The 13,605-nt window shown below is 43.4% G+C and overlaps 1 protein-coding gene across 2 annotated transcripts in view; it reads right to left on the reverse strand.

Moving 5' to 3' along the window:
- COL20A1 (collagen type XX alpha 1 chain) overlaps nt 1–13,605 on the reverse strand; it is a 491,294-nt gene that overhangs the window by 272,736 nt on the left and 204,953 nt on the right. For both annotated transcript variants that reach the window (XM_086932816.1, XM_086932817.1), the window contains exons 13-14: nt 7,818–7,963; nt 1,619–1,742 (exon numbers count right to left, since the gene is read on the reverse strand). In XM_086932816.1, coding sequence (XP_086788942.1) covers nt 1,619–1,742; nt 7,818–7,963 — 270 coding nt within the window. The remainder of the gene's footprint in view (nt 1–1,618; nt 1,743–7,817; nt 7,964–13,605) is intronic.

A 13,605-nucleotide genomic window follows, 5' to 3' on the forward strand; every position in this document is an offset into this window, starting at 1 on the left:
AGTGGGACTCCATGATTGGAATAGGCACCGAGGCGAGAATTATCAGGTCCATGGAATTTTTGAGCCCAAGGCCCGCCGAGGCGGGGAATTGAACCCTGGTCCCGGGTTAGACCTCTGCATCAGGGTCTGCCGCTCTAACCATTGAGCCACACTTCTCCACTTCGCAAATTGCAAATAGGAGGAGACATGAAAGAAACACTCCCTACAATTTGCAATTCCGAGAAGGATGCATTAATCATCTGTGACAGAAATTGTGGTTGCAAGATTTCAATCAAATACCGACAACTCAAAAGTTTGGTATCTGATTCGCTGAAAGGAAGCTGTCACCGTGGGATAACTTCCTCTTTGGGAATCATGACAGGTGCCTTGAGGGAGCAGGTGGGGGTCCATAGGATCACTGCCTGCTGTCCCAGATGTCTTCCCAACTTCCCAAACCAGAAACCATTTTTAATAAAAAATAGCACAGACCCTTAATGGACATGGACCGCATTTAAAAATGTTTTCCCTTTGGGAATGCATATGCTGGGATGTAGGTCAACTGCCCCTTACCGTCCTCCATCCTTGCATTTGCAACCAATCACAGGAGATCACAAACTACAAAATGCCTAATTACAATTCAATGGGCTGATCTTTTTACAACCCACTGCAAATACACAATTACATAGGTCATATCACAAATTGCATTCCAATTCACAAACCAGGTAGTGTGCAAACTGAATTCCCAGTTAGAAAAGGAGAATACTAGATCCGGGCCCAAGAGAGAATGCAAAACAATGCACCATAGAGGATGGAGCTTGTGAGCTATAGAAAGGGTGCACAAATGGGAGTATCAGAGAGGAGTGAGGTAGAGACCTATAGTATCTGCAATATATAAAGAAGTGGAGATCATAAACAATAATATCTGTCACAATTCACACAGAGCATAGAGAAGTTTTCCAGCTTGGAGAAATCACAGAAATAAAAGAGCACAAGGGACACTGCACAAAGGGGGAATGCAACAAAAAGTTCACATGAGACACACAGATTAATGCATGCCCCAGCTAACTTGTTTTTCAGATAGTGCTGCATGATGTAGCACTCACAGGGAGTAAGGGAGCAACAACAAATTGAGAAGGAGCTGAGCATGGCATGTTCTACAGTGGATATGGGAGGCTGAATTTCACAGCACTAGCACATGATAAAACATGGAACTTGCAGGCCTGGAGGAAAATGTTATTATGCCGGCGTAATTCACATCATTGCAGGGATTTGTCATTCAGCTTGTTACGCCAAATTCCTAAAATTAGGCATCTATGTCACTTTGAGTAATTATACCACATTCGTGGTAAATATTTACATGGAATGGCACAATTTTGCAGTACAAATTTACAGTCAAAGCCAGGAACAACACAGCGCGAGAGGCCACAGCGCTCTTGTTTGAATGCATCTTTGCACCAAAAATTGACACAAGGGCAAACTGTGCTAAAATATAGTGCAAAATTACAAATGTACATTTTACATATTTACTCATAATAATGCCTTATATTTGCATAATTATGGGAAAATAAAATAACGCATATTTTGCACACACCTACTTGCATTGACACTGGAGAATCAGGCATAGGTTGTGGGTACTCACAAGTGGTCTCCTGGGCTGTTGCCGGGTCACTGGCTTCTTCTCCATACAGTGCATACACAGTGAGTGAATAGTCGGTGCTCGGGGCAAGGCCATCAATCTGTACCTCTGTGTCTGTCACCTTCACCTGAGGAGCATAAGAAGACATGGAAACATATCCTGAGCATGGCCTTCGATCAGGTTGGCAGAGGCACAATCATGTTACTAATAAGGTGTCCATTGTGGCTTTATTAGATCTAGACAGTTCCAGATATGAGCTAGGTCAATGAACAGAGCGAATAAATAGTAATTGTGCAAAAGAAGTACAGCCATCCACACCATGAACAAATCTCTCCTTGTCTCCCCACAGAAAGAGAAGAGGTATGTAATAACTGAATGTGACCAGACCATCACATCCCTATTTTTTATTAAAATAAATATCCTATGCTTGATCTCATTGACAGACATACCTGCCCGCACACCGGATTGTCTCCAAGGTACAAACCCCGCCTACTTAAATGAATCTATCTACTCTGTAACCCTCTTTTTGTGTTGCAGATACCTTCTGAAGTGGGTTTTCGAAGGGCTCCAATTCAATGTGGTCCCTTCTGCTCGCTGTGAGTACTTGGCAGGATAAGCCTTGTATTTTGGTTTCACTATAAGTGGGGGCCACATGGCAGGGGGATGCTAGAATACTATGTTTTCTTTGTTAACAAAGAGTTGAAAATCATTATTATTCAGTAATCTCCTTTATCTGATTTATATATACTCATCCCAGGCCTTACATGTGTGATGTTAGCCAACTCACAACCTTCTTTACCTTCAGCTGGTCAAGAGGTTCTCTAAATGATCTGCTGGTGGGCATTTGAACTCAGTGTATATGAAGTTACACTCAATTCAGAGCCTTTACGGAGGGTGAGGCACTTCTGATTGGATGATGCCTAAATTTGGTCTCTTTTACAAAAAGAGGGTGATATGCTACAAAAGGGAATGAGGCCTAGGCCTTTTTCTTTCTCTTTGTACCTACTGCTATGGTATTTTTGTTACCGAGACTCCCATTCCGACGACGGGGAATGATACAAAAGCATGGGAATCTATGAAAGTTCCAATACTGGGGCAAGTAGACTTCTAGCCTTACAAAACACTCAGAAGGGCAACCATTGCAGACCATATGCATTGATTGAAGATACCTGTACAGCTATTGATAGATTTCTCAGAATGCCCCACTGTAAGAGCACAAACTTCCCAATTTCTATGCTGCCAGTTGCAATTTCCAGGAGGCTAGTTGCATGGGAACTGTGGAAATGAGGTGACAAATGGACATTGGGAATAGATATTCTTGATCAATCACTAGTTTGCTTAGCAATGGAACTGGTTTATTCATCTTAAACAAGATACAATCACAATAACCTAGTCCTTTTCCTTCCTCATACTGGCACTGACTTGAGGACTTCAGCCCCTTGCAGAAAACACAATTAAATTTTTCAGCATGGGGCAAAAAAGAGCATTCAATCCTCAAGCTCTCTCCTCCTGAAGCAAAACAGAAGAAACAGTAAATTATTCTTCCCAGAAAATAGGTTTTGTTTCTAAAGCTCAAGGCAAACAATGTCTTCCGATGCCTAATTGCAACACCATATTTTCTGTGCTTGCAACCACATACAGGCTAAGAACAGATGACACAAATATTCAGAGAGCTAGAAGAATTTATGACCTCCTTCCAAGTAAAGTATCAAAAGAAATCTCTGAAAAATCACGTGAAATCTGCACTCTAGACACTCTAGAACCTATAAAGCCATAGGTAAAGTGGCAAATAGATTGCACCAGTCAGTTTTGTCTTTCAGAAGACATTTGATCATCAATGAAATGACATAACATTATTCATGAATATTCACAACCCTGCATCTATAGACTCAAAAATGATCACCTTTCAGAGCAATATGTTGCTCTCACTGACTATGTTGTTACACAAACTATACACCTGGAAATCTATCTAGCGAAGAAGAAGGGGGAAACATCCATCTCCACATTCCCATTTCCAATGCAGCAGACAAACCAAGGTCTGAAGCTACACCTCTACAACCCTTCAACCCTTGAAGTCTTCATTAGTACCACAAAAGCTTTCTGTCCAGCTGGATCATCAACTCACCTCTGTGTAGGACATACACTTTAAGACATCTTCCTTAACACTTCCACTGTAATCCTCGCCAGTCATCATCAAACCCTCTTTGAAAACTGGAAGCTTATCTGACTAACTCAAAATTGCCTTCACAAATGTGTTCCAATAAAAATGGATTATTGTAACTATTCATCAATAGCTAATGGATTCCCCTTAGAAGGGCTATAGGAAATCAAGTAATGTTTCCATGTGACACAGAATTTTGTCACATAGGGGTCAATTCCGATTCGGGAAACGTATCCGTACGACGATTCGTATTCATGGCCGTTTACGTACGAATCGTACTAATCCGTCCGAATCGCGTAGTACGATCCGTAGGTAGAAAAACCGTCTGAATCTGTGCGAACTGTACGAAAAACAAGGCTTGATCCGTACAACAGAGACCCTTACATAGGACTGTATGAATCGTAAACATGCCGTACGACCCGCCAAGTACGATCTGGACCGGGAACCGAATACGCGATTCGTACGGAAATCGTCGCGTATAGGCAATTCGTACGGAGAGCCACACAATAACATATGCATCATACCCCTAAATTCAAGGGGTGTACGCACGGGGTGTATGCACCGTACACCTACGGCCTTGGGTGAGTACGAACTGTATCCCTACGCACCGTACACCAACATAAATGGGGTGTACACACGGGGACATATGCACCGTACCCCTGAAATCCAGGGGTGTACGCACCGTACCCGGGGGGTCCGTTCGGTACGCATTACGAGGCGAAATCTGCTTTTCCGGACGTTTTCAGCACCCGTAAAAAAAGAGTTGTATGGAGTGTTGTCGATACGAATCGTGCTTGCTGGGTCGTACAAAGCTGCTTCGATCTATACTGACATCCTGTACTGCGTGTTCTGAGTGCGATCTGTAGGGATTATTGAGTCGTACGGTCCTTGGTACGATTCGTACGGAGAACTGCATTGGGTGCGCATCGTACTACATCGTACGTACGGGGACCATTCGGCATACGATTCGTACGGGAAAAACGATCCGTACGGCGATTATATGGTATATTTTCAACACAAACCATACCCCTGCAGGTAAAAATTGGACAAAATGATGTAGTATAAAAAGTACTCTTGATTCAAATGGAGCAAAGTACCCCTACTTGATCTCATCTCTTGTCAGCTTTTGACATGGTTCGTCACCACTCAGAAACAGCACTTCACTGACAGATGTCTCTTTATCTTACTTGATCCCTTTATCTACCCATCACTCAAATCCACTGCTGTCATTCTCTCATGCTAGGTCTAGACAAACTACATTTATGGCTGCATAATCTTGCATAATTCCTTCATTTTGCATTGCAGTTATTGGGACAAATGCCTGTGATTGTGCCATTATGCCACATCTCATAATTGAGACTTTGTTTGGGTAAAAATCCTATTAGAGGAGTACAGCAAAAATGAAAATGAACCAACGCAAGGACGATTTTCATGATAAAATATGGTGCAAAATGCTGAAGCCAGCATTTTGCATCATAACATAATTTGGGATCATTTTGTGGGCATGTTGTGTTATTACAGCAGAAAAAATGTATGCAAATATCAATTAGACCTACCGAAGACTCGACAATTGGTCCACTCTAGTTCACTGCTTCCATCTGCCCTCTCCCTAATAAGATTCAATTTCAAATGCTACAACTACACCGATGAAACACACAAATCATATAGGGGTGGGCGATCTTGTGAAATTTGACTCGTGGAATTCCGCTGAGTTACATAAGAACTCCGCGAGATTCCGCAGACATCCAGCAATGAGCAGAAATAGATACGTTGCGTTGTGATTTTGTGCTGGGAGCGTGTACCGTCCTGAAAAATCTGCCAAATGGCACCATGCGGCGTGCCAGAGGGCGCAGCTACTAGCGTTGATTTTGCAGCCTTCAGACCGGGAATGGTCACGACTGCCAGTGTTGGAAAATTCTTGCCAGATGCCCTCCTAGCAGGGCCGGTCTGGCCATAGCAGGCACCTGGCAATCCCCCGGTGCGCCGCACGGGTGGGTGCCGGTTTTCGGCCCCTGGGGGGCCCTTTTTTGTTACAGGGCCGTTTTTGCAGCATAGCTGCAAAATCGTACCTGTACCAAAATCGACCAAAAACGGGCCCCGGCAAAGAACTCAGCGGCACCTCCAACCCCCCTGAGTGGGGAGGGGGGGGGGGCGGCCGAGCACTTTGCCAGGGCTGGTTGTGGTTCCCAGTCCGGCCCTGCCTCCTAGTGATTGGAAATCGTGCTAAGGGACGCCAAATGTCACTCACCAACTAACTGTTCTCGATGAGCATGAGAAAAAATTCAGCAATGTGTCAATTGGTGAAATTTGGCTGGAACTCTGTGTTACAAGAGTAATGCAGAGTCGCCAAAATTCCGGTGGTGAAACAGAATATTTTGCCCATCCCTAAAATCATACTAAAGCTAGAACATTCATCGGATCTTGACTCCTGTACCCTTGGACAGTGCCTACAAGATATTAAATACTGGATGAGGAGGTGGGCTACTGGTAGCATTTCCCATCAGTGTGGGCAGGAGGAAGTCTGACTAGTAAGTGAAGTCAATTTATAGATGTAATGAACAAAACAAGAAAGATATTAAGACACAGACACCAATTCACCAAAATTATCTAATTCACTAAAGGGGGCCACTTTTATTTTAGTTCATGGGCATATTTTATCCCAAGAGCAGTATCCCACCTGGGTATACACCTTAATGAATGCCTTAATCACCAAATCCTTGAATAAGAACTGTAACTGTGGTTGTTAGCCACCCGATTTCTCCTTCTGGTACTCAAGGTTTTTTTCCTTTCCCATTCAAAAAACAACACACTATCAGAAAGCAAGCAAGAAATAAGGTCGGACGAGCTTCCCCTGGATGAATAACACGCTGCACAGATACAGCAGATTTCATAACTTTATGTTAGGTTCTCCTAAAATACACATGGAAAGTTTTCCTCTCGTGGGTCCGGGGCTCACTATGCCACTGAAGAGGGGTGAAACCCCAAAACCGGTCCTAAGATGCTTGTTTCCAGTCCAGGGAGGACCTGGCTTGGTAGTTCGGGCTGGACTGTTCCCATGAGGCACAGGGTCAAGACTGATTTGCCTATGGCCAGGTCTAAACTGGGTTTGGATGGTGAGCAAAATAATGATGTATTTAACCCAGATCTCTTGACTGGAGGTGAATGTTTTGATTTGTTCTGCATTCCGTCCATCAATTGTGTGTCTTAAGGGGGTATCTATGTTATTGCTCCCATTCTCGAGGGGCCCCCCTTTAATCGATTTAAAAACTTAGGGACCAATGCTTTGGGGGGTGTTTGCTTCTCTCCTCATTACCCTTGTGGGCTTTCCCATTGTCTGGGTCTGGTCAGGCTCAACCAACCCTTCAGGGTCAACAGCCTGAATTAAACAATTTACTGCCTTTCTTCACACAGCTTGTTCATGTCTGTTAAATACTCAATACAGAAGATGTTTAGTGGGTTCAAATTTAAAGCCAAGGGGCCGAAGTTCTAATCTTAGTTTCCACACTTTAAATGCTGTGAGTATAAGCATATTACATTATTGTTTTGCACATTAATTCAATTTGGGGCATTTATAAACTGGTTTTGACTTGATCCCCAGTTGGGGAAAAGTGAAGTCCTCCTTCTGTGGATTTCTCCTTGCCTGTGTTTGACTACCTCGTATATGTGGATCTCAGTCCAGTCAGATGATAGATAAATGCCATCTTCTGCATGCATTACAGACACACATCCTACGCAAGTGCGAGCTACTGGAGCACTCAGGGCCCGATTCACAGAACTAACTTAAGACTAAATCCTAAACTTACTACCATTTTGGTATTCACAGTAGGCACTTACTCATTTTGGTATTCTTAGAAGGCACTTACTCATTAATGAGTAAGTGCCTTCTGTGAATACCAAAATGAGTAAGGATTATTTACTTCCCTGTACTCCTAGTTCTCTTCCAGGGGTATACTCATCAAAGTCAAAAGCACTGAATATTCCCTGCCCACGTGAGGGATCCGGGAGCATACAGAAATATACATATATAAGGTCACAACTTACCTCTTTAGGGTCTTCCTCTACTCCATCGGAGGTCGGCGTACACAGAACCAGATACTGGGTTGCGCCCTCGTCAGGCTGCCATCTCACCCGCAGAGAGCGATGGCTGACATCATAGACTTTCATACCACGAGGAGGCGGGAAAGGCACTAGAGACAAATGGAACAGGAAATGAAAACAAATTATCATTTCTTAAGAGTCTGTAAAGAATAAGATACTATCTGAGGAACAGATGCCGTTATTAGGGCCCAATTGCATAGAAGTGAATCCAGTTCAAAGAATGAGATGAGGAACTGACACCTTCATCAGAGACTGAAAAACAGAAAATCAACAAACAAAAGAAACTCAACACATGCAGATTCTACAAACACAGGAAAATCAACAAACACAGTCTTAACAAACTCAATACTGACTACAGACAGACTTAAGCGAGTTTTGCCACAGACTTAAAAGCATAAAAGATTTGAGACATAAACTCAAGAAAACACAAGAGACTTAAAAACTGACTCACCAAACACATTCATCAAAGAAACTGAACAAACAGACACTACACAACAACTAACTCAATAGGAAGTCACAAAGACTCAACAAAAACAAACAAGGAAATAGAAGCTCCTTAAAGGCCTAACATCTACACACAGACACTCAACAAAGAAAAACACAACACACAGACTCAACAAACACAGAGAGTCAAATACAGACTCAAATACATAGAATTACAAAGAGACTCAACAGAAAAAACAAAATACAAAGAGACCAAGGGCCACATGTACGACCATTTTTAGCAGTCGCAAATGAACATTCGGGCTGTTTGTGACCGCTAAAAAGAGTTGTAGAATGAATCAACCGGGTTTGCGAGTCACTATAAGGAAAGGGTGTGCCAAGGGCATCCCTCACTAATAGTGAGTCACAGCCGGATGTACTATTGTTTTGTGACAGAATGTGGTAGCAAAACAATCGCAGTTTACCACATACTTCAAGTAGGTGGTAAGCCAATCACAAATGAGAATGGGGTCTGTGATTGGCAGCAAAAACGTTTTTAAGAGCAGGCACTCTTAACAAATGAAACTAAAAGTTTAATTTTTGTTTTTGAAACGCATCCCGTTTTACTTTAGGAAAACGGGCTGCATTTAAATAAGAAAGTTGCTTTATTTAAAAAGCAAACACAGACACGAGGGTCCGCTGTCCCCAGCATGCCACCATCCCTGCATTACTGTCCATTCCCAATGGGTCGCATATTGCGATAGGTTTTTGTGCCTGCTACAAATGCGTAATAATTGTATAAAAATGAATACTGATCGTGAGGCCTTTCCAAAGAACATGAAAGTTTGGCCTCTTTAGTATTGATGGTTAAAGCGCACAAGTGAAAGAAGAAATATAAAAGTAGATATAATGAACGGTTAACTCGATACGGTCTCAAATTATCCTCCAAAAAATAAGATCACATTGAGTGGATGTTATATGAGCCATACATTCATTCTTAATGGAAGAGAATCCATTGTTGGATCAGGTGGCAATGACAACTGCAGTGTGACTCAGAGACGTGGTCACATTTATTGAGGCCATACACCAGATGGACCGCTGAATTCATACTAATTTTAGAAAGCCCATTCTTATCCACTCATAATGACCAGTAATCACTTCCTAAACCAAGTCACCATGGAGCCAACTATCTGGTGTAATTGGGGGGAAAATAAGATAATTATTAACACAGTATTTAAACCAGAAGCCATGTGAGGGGTTGTATGACTTAACAACTACTGCCTAAACCACGACTTCTGGATCAACGAAGGCTAAACCACGGACATTACTTAACCACTACATTTTAAACCACTACACCATAAACCACGAAAAAATTACATTTAATGTCATTTTTTCTAAAATGCTATTTTAGATGTTTTCAAAAACGAGCACACTGAGCATATGCTGTTCGTTTTAAAATTAAAGCAACACTGCCATCTTCTGACATAAACTGGTCATTTATGTTAACTAATTTCTTCAACTTTATCTTTTTTTTTTTTTTTTACTTTTAATCTTCACGTACTTTTCAATCTATATATATTTTGTTATTCGTATTTGTGGGGGGGGGAGTCCCCCCATACCCCCCATTTACCCTTTAAAACGTTTTCCTAGCATGCTCCGGTGTTCTATAAGTCGTGGTTCCATCCTTCGTTGTTCCTTCTTTCGTGGATGTTACCTTCGTGGTTCAGCCCTCTTCGTTGTTTAACCTTCGTTGTTCAGGTGAGCCGTTCTTGAAACATCGTGGTTTAGGATGTCTCCCCATTTGAGCTGCAGAGGCAACCAAGAGGCTGAATCTAGGCATTGATCAGGCCCTGGGAGAGGAAGGTGCCCCGAGGGACCACCACAGATACCAGCCCTTTGAGTGGAACTAGAGTAAGAGAACATCTGGGACTAAACCTTAAGAAAGGGGGATCAGTCCAGAGCCCTAATGCAGAGTTCTGCTAATGTAAGATAATTTAACAAAATAAAACGACTGAAGACGTTGAAGGCCACGAAAGGCTTACAATTATCAAGGCTGTGGCATCACCTGCAGCTGTGATCAACAAATAATCATTCACTATGGCAACTAGGACTGCTTCCAGTTGCGAGGAGGTCTAGTTTGTAAAGGACACAGATGACCCAGAAAAACTGATCATTCAATGGGATATTTCTGCCATAGTGTGGCAAATAACTCACAAAGTCAAGTGATAATCGACTGCTGGCATATAGGTGTTAAATTAGAATGGTCCTTAAAGTGCAAAGTACATTTAGATGGGAAATAATGAAGATTGCCAGTAGGTAATCTGGGTGTTAGCTCTGAGCTCTTTTTCCTTGCCCAATGTGATGCCTTCCAAAGCAATGGATCCCACTCAGCGGGTCCATGTGTAAATGTAAATGTGCTGGACTTGTAAAGCGCACAGCTGCCCGTAAGCGTCCCGGCGCTTGCTTAGGGAACCCGTCCTGGTATTCCCCTGTGAGAAACCACCGCAGGGTGTCCACAAGGTGAAAGCCAGGCATCCCGCCGCGGGGGGCCATAGTGGAGATTAAGCAAGCTATTGCCCAGAGTCGCAGAGTGTGACCCCGTGAGTTGAGTAGGCACCAGAGCGAGAATTGTCAAGTCTGTGGAATTTTGAGCCCGTGACCCACTGAGGCGGGGAATCGAACCCTGGTCCACGGTCAATCTCAGCTTCCGGGTCTGCCGCCTCTAACCACTGAGCCACGCTTCTCCACATGCCACACCTGAACAAACACAGACAAGAGAATGTGGTGCTGCAATATCAAGTGCATTTATTTTACATCTGAGTGCAATTGCAGCATTACAGGGAATAAAGAAAATATAGGCTGAAGGACCAGAAAATTTAACTTCCGACCATCTTCACCCTGGGCTTGTAAATGAGAGTGACAACTCTTAGAAAGGGAACCCCCTGAATCGATGCTTTAAAGACAGTTAATAAACTGTTTCAACACCCATGTATCCAAGTTTGAAGAGGATCATCCAGCAAGCAGTCTGCCAGGGCAATGGAGGAATAATTCCACCTGCTAATAAGTATCCCAAAATGTTTGTGCACTTGCCTAGCTGCCCGAAAAGTACACAGATAAGTGATCAGACAGTTAGAATGACTTGTAGAGATCCACAATGATTAGCATCACTCAAAGCATATCCAGGAAATACCCATGGGGCTCCTTCCCAGACGAAGCAGAAGGAAAGAAAAGAAGGCAGAACCATTTTCTGAGATTTATGAAGGACAGAAGAGACCTCTGGAAGAAAGGCAGGATCAGGGCAAGGAAGCACTCAGCTGGGGAAGACAGACTATGGGGCATATTTACTAGGAAATGGTGCAGCGCTACACTGCGTGCAATTTTGCAGCACCATGCTGCGTCATTTAAAAAATACAAGGATGCATCTTATTTACAAAAATACGGTGCACCCTTGTGTTTTCCCTTGAGCTGGGGCTAAAAATAGCTGCCCAGAGCCAACACAGACACCTTTGTACCATAGTGCAAGGGTGCCTGCATAGCTGGGAATCATCCCTGCAACGCTTGCATCCTTGCACTTTGGTGTAAGGGTGTCTGTGTTGTAGGGAATGATTGTTTTTGTGCAGGAAGGGATACCTCCCTGCACATAAACAATCTTTAAAGGTGATTTGCAATTTCTAAGTTTTCAGCAAAATGAAGCACACATAGAAAGAGCAAAAACAAGGAGAAATAAAAGTATTTCCCCTCGTTGTGCCAATCTAACGCCAGCTTCTGAATGGCGTTAGTTTTTGGCGCTGCTTCAGATACACACATTGTTGAAAATTTGGCGCAACGTCAAAAAGCAATGGGTGTTGTGGTGGAACGCCCACAGCAACATCCATTGCATGCCTCTTTCACACAGATATCTGCATGAAAAGCTACCATATTTGCAAAGCAACGTTAAGCCATGCAACGTGGCTTATCGCCACTTTGGAAATATGGAGCAGGGCATTGTGCCACCAGAGCGTCGGAAAAGGTGATGCTCCGGTGGCACAATACCCTTGTAAATATGCCCCAAAATGTCTTACCAGTGTAACAAAGTACCCAGTTCACCTATGTTTAGTCGTTGTCAGAGCTACCAAAAAAACACATTTCATAGTGTGGAATTTCCAATCTACTGAGGACAGAGGGTCAAGAGGATGTCCTGAAAAACCTTTAGGGCCTCGAGGAAGATCCCAAGGTGGAGCCACGGCTTAAGAAAAATGTTGAGGCCGATAATAACTCCTCAACAAAGGAGAAGCTAGCTTGTTACCAGACCACAGATTTCCTCAAGGCTCTGGAAGCCTGCATTATCAGCCCATTGAGGCCATAACGTGGAGACTGCCAGCAGTGGCATAGCTAGAAATAGAGCAGCAGGTGCAGTGACACCCTAGTACATTTGAATGAGAGGCCCACTGTAACCCCATTTAAAGCTGTTTTTTACTTTGAAACCAGGGAATGGGGGGCTTTTCCTTGTTGCAGTAGAGGCCATGGTGCCCTTGCTATGTCACTAACTGCCAGTTTCCCATTGGAATGGAATAACAGACTTGAAACCACATGACAGAGGGGAAAGCTCTTGGGCAACACACCCCTTCTGAACATTGGTCAACTTGGCAGGAGTAGGATTTAAGAGAGAAAGGACACCAAATCCTCTGAGTGGCCAGAGTAGCAGGCAGGCAACCTCTCAAAATCAACACTGACTGCACCAGGTATTAAGGAGCCAAGGAGGCATGCAACAGGGGAACCATGACCGGCGGGGCCGATTTGGGATCACTCGAATGACCACCATTGACAACCTTCAAACCCTGGCCACCTGCAGGATGCGGACTATAGGAGGAATGGCATAAACAATGACCTGGGGCCTGAAAATGTACAGAGTAAACCCCCTCCCACACTCCCAGGATGATGGCTCTGGGACCTCAAAACTACAGAATTCCTTCAAGAAGCAGACTGATCCAGGTAGAGTGACCTTTCAAATCACTTAAAAATGGGTCTGAACACACAAAAACGCAAGGTTAAAAATCATGGGAAGTAGAGAGCTACTCTCCTGAGGGTGCCAGGCTGCATATTTTCCAATCCTCTGATATGAACTGCTCTCATTGATAAAATATGGTGTTACAACCAGCAACTAGTCTGAAGCCATAGGTGACACATTGTTTTGGACTTTTATGCCCCCCTTGGTCATTGAAATAAATTATTTTCAGCATGTAATTGGAGCATAGCTATTTCCTTTCCCCTTTCAGTGGGTGAAACAGTCTGAGGGCTTTAAACACTGCTGATAGCTGCAGCCAATTGG

This window comes from Lissotriton vulgaris, chromosome 7, assembly GCF_964263255.1.
Source record: "Lissotriton vulgaris chromosome 7, aLisVul1.2, whole genome shotgun sequence".
Classification (NCBI taxonomy): Eukaryota; Metazoa; Chordata; class Amphibia; order Caudata; family Salamandridae; genus Lissotriton; species Lissotriton vulgaris.